The sequence below is a fragment of the Hyposmocoma kahamanoa genome, unplaced genomic scaffold, assembly GCF_003589595.1.
Source record: "Hyposmocoma kahamanoa isolate Upper Pololo Valley unplaced genomic scaffold, ASM358959v1 120, whole genome shotgun sequence".
Classification (NCBI taxonomy): domain Eukaryota; kingdom Metazoa; phylum Arthropoda; class Insecta; order Lepidoptera; family Cosmopterigidae; genus Hyposmocoma; species Hyposmocoma kahamanoa.
Genome location: NW_020653415.1, coordinates 3,320,060 through 3,330,783, shown reverse-complemented (window position 1 = coordinate 3,330,783; position 10,724 = coordinate 3,320,060). Strand labels below are relative to the sequence as shown.

General features: G+C 36.7%; 1 protein-coding gene across 1 annotated transcript in view; it reads left to right on the top strand.

The window, feature by feature from the left end:
* LOC113240174 (fatty acid synthase-like) overlaps positions 1-10,724 on the top strand; it is a 34,546-nt gene that overhangs the window by 14,692 nt on the left and 9,130 nt on the right. The window contains exons 18-31 of the mRNA XM_026477415.1: positions 332-522; positions 2,352-2,509; positions 2,624-2,996; positions 3,078-3,332; positions 3,513-3,929; positions 5,351-5,500; positions 5,750-5,871; positions 5,960-6,110; positions 6,215-6,386; positions 6,474-6,586; positions 6,657-6,821; positions 6,947-7,119; positions 7,206-7,355; positions 7,460-7,675. Of these exons, the coding sequence (XP_026333200.1) occupies positions 332-522; positions 2,352-2,509; positions 2,624-2,996; positions 3,078-3,332; positions 3,513-3,929; positions 5,351-5,500; positions 5,750-5,871; positions 5,960-6,110; positions 6,215-6,386; positions 6,474-6,586; positions 6,657-6,821; positions 6,947-7,119; positions 7,206-7,355; positions 7,460-7,675 (2,806 nt within the window). The remainder of the gene's footprint in view (positions 1-331; positions 523-2,351; positions 2,510-2,623; positions 2,997-3,077; positions 3,333-3,512; positions 3,930-5,350; positions 5,501-5,749; positions 5,872-5,959; positions 6,111-6,214; positions 6,387-6,473; positions 6,587-6,656; positions 6,822-6,946; positions 7,120-7,205; positions 7,356-7,459; positions 7,676-10,724) is intronic.

Below are 10,724 nucleotides of genomic sequence, written 5' to 3'. Positions count from 1 at the left end.
CATCGCCATCGCCATCGCCATCGCCATCGCCATCGCCATCGCCATCGAGTATGTTGGTTCAGGTGATGTTGTTACTGTCACTTTCACTGTCACTGTCACTGTCACTGTCACGGTAACGGTAACGGTCACTGTCACTGTCACTGTCACGGTCACGGTCACGGTCACGGTCACGGTCACGGTCACGGTCACGGTCACTATCACTGTCACGCACTGTCACTCACTGTCACTGTCACTGTAACTGTCACTGTCACTATTCTTTTTAGTTGCATCGTGATACTAATTATCGTGTTTACTTTGAGACTTGTTTTTCATTTAGTTTTATATTTTCCAGGAAAGAACTTGTATCCATTTTCTGCTATACTCGTCACTGTATGGGATGCTCTAGCTATGATTTTAAATGTGAAGCCTCGCAGTCTCAATATACAGTTTAACGACGTACATTTGTATGCGCAACCGCAACTGCATGACCAGAGACCTCTCCGGCTTAAAGTAACGTTGCAAAGAGGAAGCGGCCGTTTCGAGGTAAATAAACGTGTTGTATGACAACAATTTCATAAATTTACCGTACCGTTGAACCAGGAGAGAAAATTCAAATATTAAGATTGGTCTTGTCATTTTAATTGATGATAAGAGCCTATTTGTCAACGATGATATAAAAGACTTTATATCTCATTTAATAAGCTAGGCAAATTTATTAGTCATTTCGTATAAAATGTAATTTAATGTAATTCCTAATACGATGATACTCATAATAATTGTTTTTTTATTGAAAATGACTATACTACCAAAGATTACTTAATAATTACTACATAACAGATACACAGCTCTCATATAAATTCGAAAATACCTGCGCTATAATAGTCTACTAAATCGCACTAATGACACCAGGTACTCACTACGAGGCAGAAGGAATCTAAGCGCTCGCTCAGATAGGTGGAAATAACCCGCCCGCCGTGCCCGCCGTGTGCAGTCGTGCAGAATTGCACGACTGCACTGAATGCGCTAGGGTTGTACAAAGATTGTAATGTAAATGAAAGACTTATCTAAGATTGAAATTACAATTATTTATTTAGTATTCAGTAATTATATATAATATAGTGTATGTAATATAGTAATTTGAAATAAACAATATTTATTCAGTAACGGGATGGGAGAACGGTTACCTCTCAATTAGAGATCGACGGTTCTAATCCCGAGGCGGCACGTAACTACGAGTTAAGTACATTTGTGACAGTTTTGTAGCAATAACTCTCGGTGAAGGAAAACATCGTGACGTAACCTGCACGTCGAAGAAGGTGCAGAACCTTTGGAAAACGTGTGAAACCTCCAACCCGCATTAGGCTAGCGTGGCAGATTACAGCCTAAACTCTGTCCTTAGAGTTCCTAGCAGTAGGACGACTAATGGGTTGACGATGACGACAATGATTTAGTATTTAAATCACAGTCAATCATTAATTTTACTGCCATCCACTGAACAATAATTACGCGATTGTGACATATTGCGCCGATTTTTCTTACAAAATGTGCCGCACGACCATTCAGATATGCATGCAACATCCTTTCAGCGCTTGCACTGCCGGCGATACACTCAACGGTAGGCACTTATCACGTAACCTCGAGCGTGTAACGGAACCCTGATACTCCTAAAATACATATGCAGCAACAGCTTAAGCCTTACATCTTTTCATTAATAGAGAATTTGAATAATAAATTAACTTAAAATATTGGAGATTTTCTGACGGCACAAATTAGGATTCTTTTAGATAATCATTTAATCTGTTTTCAATTAGGGTGATGGCACCAATGATCAACATATTAAGGGAAGTGTGACTCAAAAAAATCATTTCAAATTGAAATTTGAAATTATTTTTTGTTTTTAAACATAATCAATAGTGATTAGTTTACTTGATGGATATAATTCTCGAGAAAGATTATTTTGTAGCATGTTTCATAAAAAAGCTATTATAATTATTACTAATAAACCTAAGCTGGAATTTCTCTAGATCTTTTGTAATGAACACCCAAAATCCACTAATTAACTAACCAATAATCAATACTCACCAATAATGAACACCCAGAAACTGACACTTAGCAATAACAAACGTGTCACTTTGAAAATTGAAAAAAAAATAGTATTAAACGATTATGCGCGTATTAGTTCCAATACACCTAAACTTTGGGTATCTATCCCTTTCTTGAACGCAAATTACACACATTTGAACATTGTGAAAATGAGATGATCTCTGTATGTGTGCGTAGTAGGGATAGTAGGTAGTAGGTAGGGGTAATTTTTATAATGTGGTAATGATAACTATACTTATAATTTTTATCTAATTTTATTCCTATTACAGGTTACGAATGACAATAGAAAAGTAGCCCATGGAGTCGTACGCAATACAGTAACAAGAGATCAGTTAGAAGTTAGAAAACCTTTTGAATCTGAAGACAAGTTCGAATTCAAGTGTGACGATGTTTATAAGATGCTGCTGGAAAGAAATTATCAGTACAAGTAAGTTCTATGACATTTGACTAGCTTTTATACGAAACACCATTCGATTTGAATTGAGGTTATTAGACATTTTTTAACTTGGTTTTAGCATTGCTACTTAATAATTATTTTCAGGGACGAATTTCGCTCTATTCACAAAGTAAATTCAACTTTAACTGAAGCTCAAATAACGTGGAATAACAACTGGGTAACCTTTTTGGACGGTATTTTACAATTACATATTCTGAGACGCTCATACGATGATACTGTTTGCCAGCCTTACCTATTAAGACAACTTACCTTCAATATCAACGAGCATTTTGATAAAGTTTTGACTACTGATAATAAAAGCGTTATGCTTGCAAATATAGTCGACGAGAAATTTACAACGCAGTGTGGAGGAGTGATCATTGAAGGTCTTCAATTACGTACGCTGTCTGTTCAAGATGAAGGGACTACAACATTAAAGGCATTGAGGTTTATACCTCGTTTTTTGTCTCACAATGATGTAAGTAAACTATATGGAGGAGGTACAAAAATCTCGAAAAAAAAATAACACAAAAGTAAAATGGTTTTGTTTTAATTTTAGATTTCTACAGCAATAGAAGTCTATCTACAAATGGTATCAGAAGATATTAGTAACGATGCTATAAAAGCGGTGGGAGTTTTCAATTCTGAAAAATATTCCAATGTATCTAAAGTTATAAGTAAAATTTATGACGATATACCTGGACTGATTTTTAATTATGAAGAAATTCCAGGAGATAAGATTTTAGAGATGAGGGACTATTTTTTGACTGACGTTGATCTCGTTTTAGTGCATAATCTTTCATCAGATGAAAAAGTACGTACAATAGGCAAATAGTGAAACATTTTTTTCAAATGTGAAATGACAATGTATTTATTTACGTTTTATAAGATTGAAATATACATACTTACCTTATTGTTACCTAGTTGCATAATACAAACGTCTATCAAATTTACTGCTCAGTATTAATGTTGCTATTTTATTTTTAATTTCCAGTTACGTCAAACTCTTTATCGTGTACTTCCTCGCAACATGTTCATTATAAGCATTGAAGATTCTGTAGCCAATGCTTCACCGTCAGCCTTATACTGCATTGTATCAACACATGATCTTAATAACACAAAAATAGACTTAATAAAATGGAGACCCCTACAGGCAACATTGGCCACCACTGTGGTCACTGTGCGATCTGAATTAGAATTTAGTATTTTGACATCAACATATGCGAAACTGCCACAGAAACACAAGCTCGTAGTGATATCACCTTATCCTACAGTACCAGGACTGAAAGACTTTGTGAAGGACAAGAGGAAAGACTTAGATCATAATCAAATATTCCTGATCATGACATCAGAAAAGGAAACTCTAGATCACATACCTGAATTGGAATTGACATACAACGTGTTAAAAAATGTAAAGCTAATATATAATATACAAAGTGATAACGGAAAGGGTATATATCAATATGACTGATTAAACACTGACGTAGATCGTTTGTAAGGAATGCAGGTCTGATACAAGCACTTTAAGAACAATATTTGATTTTTTGAAATTTGACAATTTATTCAATTCAAATCAAAAGTTTTTATCATTTTGAAAAACCCACGTCAAATGTAGCGTACCCATTCGCCACCCTTCGCTACATTTCGTTAATCTAGAGGCTGTTGTAGGGGTTTATGACGGATTGGATTACGAAGAATTTAGAACAGTTTCAAATACAGAATAATGGGGTACCAGAGGCTGAGGTGGATATGGGTGATGGCGAAGGCGGTTCTGGCGTTCGGCTGGTCGTGGTTAAAATGTTTTTATGGTTGAAAGAAGTGCGACCAGCGTTGCACTTGAAATCGTGTTGATCTGTAACACACCCATACCCACCGCATCCCAGCTGATCACAAACTGAATACCCCTACCAACAACATCAACAACGTTTTTATTTACCACACATGCGGCCTTGGAACACCCATTTACAAAACCAACGCTAAAACCAACGATATCTCAATCGCATTCACCGTACAACGCCCTCTGGCGGAGACATCATCATCATTTAGTAGCAGTAAAGCTCTTTAAGAAAGAGTTCGTCCAGGGTAGTACTGCCACCTTACCTATTTCTGCAGCCAGGCAGTGAGCTTTACTGTGTTCCGGTTTTGAAGGGTAAGGGTGCTGGTGAAATTACAGGCACACGGGACTTGTCAATTTATGTCTCGGGGTGACGGGCGCAGTGGCAGTGCCCCTCAAATCTTTGCGATTTAAAGCTCTGCATGGCACTGCAACTGTTATAGACAGGCGTGTAGCTTAGGCGCACGGCTTGTTCGTCCCGTCACCTGATATTATAAAAAAAACATCAGTTCAGTTTAGTGGTTCATAACAGTCAAGTCCTATCTACTTAGTTGATTCTAAAACTTTAATATTCAATCGTCGTCAATTTAAAACTAAGAGTAAACAACGTGTAATTTCATTATTGCTGTCGTAAATATGAACACATTAGGGCATGAATATTGCCTGTCGTAAAACCGTGAAAATTTGAAAAGAAAAAAGTTTTGTCAGTTGATTATGCACCGGACCGTGTGGCTATTTAGAACAAAATAAACTTTAATTGACACCGTTTAGTTGGTCAGTAGTTGTTAATATTGTGCAACTTTTGATTTCGAATTTGATCTTAATATAGTTGTCATTCACTATAACATAAAATTATGAAGCAATAAATGATGCCAGAGAACTTGTAGCCATAAGTCGAGCTGAACCACTTCATCTTGATGTACCCTGTCTGTTACATAGTTAACTTCTTGTATATTATTCAAAACAACGCCCAACCAACTGTTTTAATTGATTTGTAGGGTATCTGGGGAGGCGAGTACTACACATCATGGCAAGAAAATATGCCGATCATGAGCGGGATTACCCTCCGCAGTGGAACAATTGGCGACCTAGAATCTTTATATTGGTTAGAAAAAGCGGAACCTGCAGAACCTGGCATACTGGTGACGGTAATTATCTTATGAACAATTAATTTCGGTTACAAAATTTTAAATCACACGAGTTATAATAATAAAGTATGTATAATTATTATTTTTAGTCACAATGTAATTAAATAAATGTCCTTAAAATTATATTCCTACTACCTCTTCCAGCTAGTATTTCATAAATTAACACCAAATAAAAAATGGAAAAACGTACAAAAAGGAAACCTAAAGTAGTCTTTGCAATGGAGTTAAAAAGTGCGATTGTTTTTACAGGTACATTATACGGCTATAAACAATCTCGACGTTATGAAGGCCACAGGCATGTTAACGTTATTTAACGAGAATAAATCATCCGATACTTCTTATTGCATGGACTTTAGCGGAGTGACAGATAGGTAATTTGATTAATATGATACTCATAGAACCGTTCTATTCTTGTATAATAAAATGCTGCTTTTAAGATTTTGACTTTCTAAATTTTAGTGGCGAAAGAGTCATGGGTATATTACCAAGCGGCGCAGCAAGTTCTCGCGTTAAAGTTCGTCCAGAAATGTTGTGGCCAGTGCCAGTGCATTGGAGTTTGGAAGATGCTGTTACAGTGCCTTCGGCATATTTGCACGCTTTTTATTGCTACGTGAGTATTCTGTCCATACCGTGTAATAGATTTGAGACTTTACACACGTTAAATTCTATAAACTACGCCAAACATTGAAATTAGTAATAATAATAATTTTCCAGATTAAAAAAATTAAGCTTTTGCCTCGGTATACAATACTTGTCCACGGCGGAACAGGTGCGCTGGGACAAGCTGCCTTAGCTATCGCTCTGAATAATGGCTGCGAAGTGTTTACAACAGTCAGCGACACACGAAAGAAGAGTTTCTTGATGAAGTTGTTCCCAGAACTGCAAGGTCTTTCAATGGACGCTACGTAAATTATTAACCAATAATACTGTAGCGAAAACACAAAAGTTACATTAATAGCGTTTTTCTTTTCAGAGGATCACATTGGTAATTCTCGAGATCATAGTTTCGGTGATATGGTGAGAACCATCACAAAGGGAAAAGGTTGCCAAATTGTCATTTCTTGTGTCCATGGCGAACTAAAAAATGTAAGAAAATCCTCACGAATGTTCAAAAGTATATTTTCACAATATAATAATAAAATTTATTTATTTCCAGGCTTCATTAAAAGTTTCTAGTTCGTGTGGTTTTACACTGGATACAGCGCAAATTTCCACTGGAGAAGAGTTTAATTTTGGAATGAATAATTTAACGTGTGACCGAAGTTATGCAACAGTTGACCTCTATTCTTTGTTTACCAATGATACATTGAAGGATTTAAAAGTAAGTTTTTAGTAGCTACAAGAGATTTGTGTGGCGTAGTGACTCACAAAAAGGTTTAATATGTCATTCGAGAAAACTGAGAAGAACATACTTAACTGGCTATTGAATAATTTTTGTACTTGCAGAAGCTTCAACTAATGATAAGTGAAGGAATCGTCAAAGGATATGTGCGGCCTCTGTCCCGCGTGACATATCCTCCACACGAGGCGTCCCGGGCATTCCGTTTGTTAGCAACCAGTCGCCATCGTGGCCGTGTCGTGCTACGCTTACGTGATTCGGTTCCTGTAACACAGCCTGGGTGTTTATTTCACTCGTCCAAAGTTTATTGGTACTGGTTTTACATAGCAGACTTACAGTACTTACTGTTTTATTTTGTCTTCTCAGGCTTTCGTGTTCTCCTGACTCATGCCACATAGTTGTTTGTGATGACGATTCTTTTGGAGTTCAATTCGCCAATACGTTGGTTGCTCGAGGTGCTACAAAAATTCATTTACATACGCAAAATGTGTCGTCATATTTACAGATGAAGAAAAAGTAAGGCTTTTGTTTCACGGCATTTATCTTGCATCTTTGAATACATCTTATGTACTGTAATTATATGCCATGTTTGTGATAATTTGATGTTGAATGTGTTTTAGACTATGGGCAAATGTTGACATAAAAGCGGAGATTTCTTCAGGAGATTTTGGCAAGAGTGACAATGTCGTTACTCTACTTAGCGAGAGTAATCGTTTGGGTCCAGTAGAGGGAGTGTATGTGTTAGCTTCAAGCATTACTGAGCAGGACGTCAAGAAACTAACGACATTAGTTCATAATCTGGACTGGGCTACTAGGAAGTTCTGTAAGTCCTTAAGGTACGTAATTCTTTGTGTTGATCCTATTCCTTACTCAATGTTGTTGATACCCGGAACTCATTGCATAATGGAAGAGGCTTTTTACGCACTTCAGTGGACAGCCAGTTTGATCTTTGATTGAAGTAAAGTTGTAAAATGTATTAAGCGTACTTAAACCAAATCGTTTCAAACCACGTTGAAAGATAATTTAATCACATGTAACATATTTCTGCTAAATTCACCTATGAGGCGAACCAGGTTTTGTAAAAGTAATTTTTAGTTTTAACAATTACTACAATTTTTTAATGATATTCGTGAAAAGAATATTAAACTTTATGTCACAAGGTATATGACTGCATCCATGACTCATTTTACGATTGTCTGTGAGTTAACACATTTATGCAGAAACGGCCCTAAATAATGAAGTAAGAATTTACAAGATTTAGTAGAGAGACATTACTGTAGCCAACTTCTTCCATGTCACGTTATATGTTTTGCGTGTAGAGGGGTGCCAGAAATCTTTTAATAACTTCACTTGATCCTTATTCTAAGTGCTTGACTTTCCAGACCGCTCACACATTTCCATACTTCGAAGTTCATTTCAAAAACTTCACTTTCGACTATGGTTAACCTGTCTACACGTCGACTAGAATCTTGTCTAGACTCTTAGCCACTGCTGATTGCGATTCACTAATCGAAAGATAGAGAGAGAGAGATCGAGATTTCACTCAAAACACTCGCCTTTGTACTACACAAAGATAAGATAGTTTTGCTGGGTCGCGGTGTGCAAGGACTTTTGGTATGAGGAACGGGACTGGAAATACCCAACTTTGCTAGCTTGGTACGTCGTACAGAAAAAGAGTCGTATAAAGGCCTGTTCAGATATACGCGTTATTCCCCACCGCCGTGCAAGAGCAAAACCGGAATACTGCCGTACCAACCAGGTAGGCGTTATCTTTTCGCTTGCTTTGTAGTACCAATTACTCACGGCGTTAGGAAATAACGCCTATATCTGAACAGGCCTTTACAGGGCCTCCTCGTCCATCAGATCTAGTGAAACATAATTGGCAACAACGTGTATGCGCTCTGACCCAAAAGGATCTATGCCTCGAATACTGTAATCTGGACAAGGCATAAGCACGATTGTTACATATGCTAGGAATAATTGTTTAACATTTGGTACACTTCATACATAAGTTAGATTCAGCAAAAGCGATGGCTTCGTATCCCCTTGTTCCGAAGGTACGCCACTAAGTACAATTCTGTCGTAATTAGTAAAGCGACTCAAGGGTCTTAACACATATAAAAATTGCTACATTTCTTTCTGATTGCAATGTAATTTTCGCTTCTATTCGTCCTTCGTCGTCGATCGTCCACGTTCGTATTATAGCCATATTGGGTAGCTGTGTTACAAGCTAAAACTGGGAGACAATGGAGCTAGGTTTAAAACACCTTGATTTTTTATTTGCTCAAATTATTAAATCAAATTATAGACATTGTGCACTTTTAAAAGAAACTGTAAGCAATGGCTACTTAACATACGGAAACCACAATGTTGCTGGACTAAATTGCTATCATAATTACATTCAATAGTAACAAGTTGTTACTTTTAAATGTTTTTAATTTCTCCTTAGTTTATTTGTAGTATAAGTAAATTTAAATGTATGTAAGGAGTTAAAAGCTGAGCCTGTGCCGTTTGTACCTGTTAAATAAAATATAAAATATTTATTGAGAAAACTACAAATCACGAACTTAAAATTATATTAAAACTAGACGCTAAGATTGATAGGCAGTGTGGTACGCAAAAGTTGTGTTTTATAATATATTTATCAACTTTTCTTTTATGTGATAACTAGTGACGGGATTAACAAGTTGTGCGCCTGGTGGTAAGCGACACGCCTGTGCGTAACAATTGCAACGCGACTCAGAGCTTTAAATCGTAAAGATCTGAGGGGCACTAACACTACGCCCGTCACCCTGATACATAAGTTGACAAGTCCCACGTGTCTGTAATTTCACATTGTGACGACTTTTCTGTGATATTCTATTTACTAACCTCAAGAAGAATTTTGTTTTTGTTATTCGTCAATGGCCGATTCATTCAACTTTTTTATCAGAGCCATTCCTCTTTCTGTGGTACTATTCACCACCACCTTAATAGCGTTCAAATGGCTTCTTAGAGATTCACTTCAAGTATTTTGTCACGTCATCTAGCCCCGACAATTTAAAACAAAGTCTTTGTATTCTTCTTATTGTATGTTTATGTCGTATTCTTTAGTTCAGGTTTTATTATTGAAAATCGAATTTTTTACCCTCTAATCTTTTCATTTCCTTTCTAAATATTTGTACGTTTTGTTCTAAATTTTTAGCTATATTTTCCTGAACAATCTCAATAATACGCTCGACCAAAGCAACCAACTAGACTGATAGATTAAACTAGAAAAAATAGGCATAAGAGGCACAGCCTTAAATTTGTTTGCCAGTTACCTTAACAATCGAACACAACAGGTCATAATCAACAATATAGTAAGCGATACTCAATGTATTCACTACGGGGTGCCACAAGGTAGCGTTCTTGGTCCTAGCTTATTCTTAATTTACATAAATAATCTTTGCAATCTTCAGCTGGATAAGGGTAAAGTTTTTGCTTTCGCTGACGATACAGCTTTGGTTTTCCAGAGCTCGTCGTGAGACGAACTAACTAGTACAGTAGAAACGCAGGTCGGTCAAGTTATGAAGTGGCTACGTCAAAATTTGCTCACCGTAAACTTAAATAAAACGAAATACGTTACATTAACAAAGCTAGAACGCCTTCAACCTTCTAACTTACATATAAAGGCTCATACTTGTACATCATTTATCAATCCTGATACATGCTCATGTGTTTTTCTAGAACAAGTGCAAAATATAAAATATCTTAGCGTATATATCGATTCGACAATTTCGTGGATGCGTCATACTGAAGTACTTACTAAACGGATTCGTAAGCTAACTTATGTATTTAAGCGTCTAAGATCGTCACGCACACACACACACACACACACACACACACACACACACACACACACAC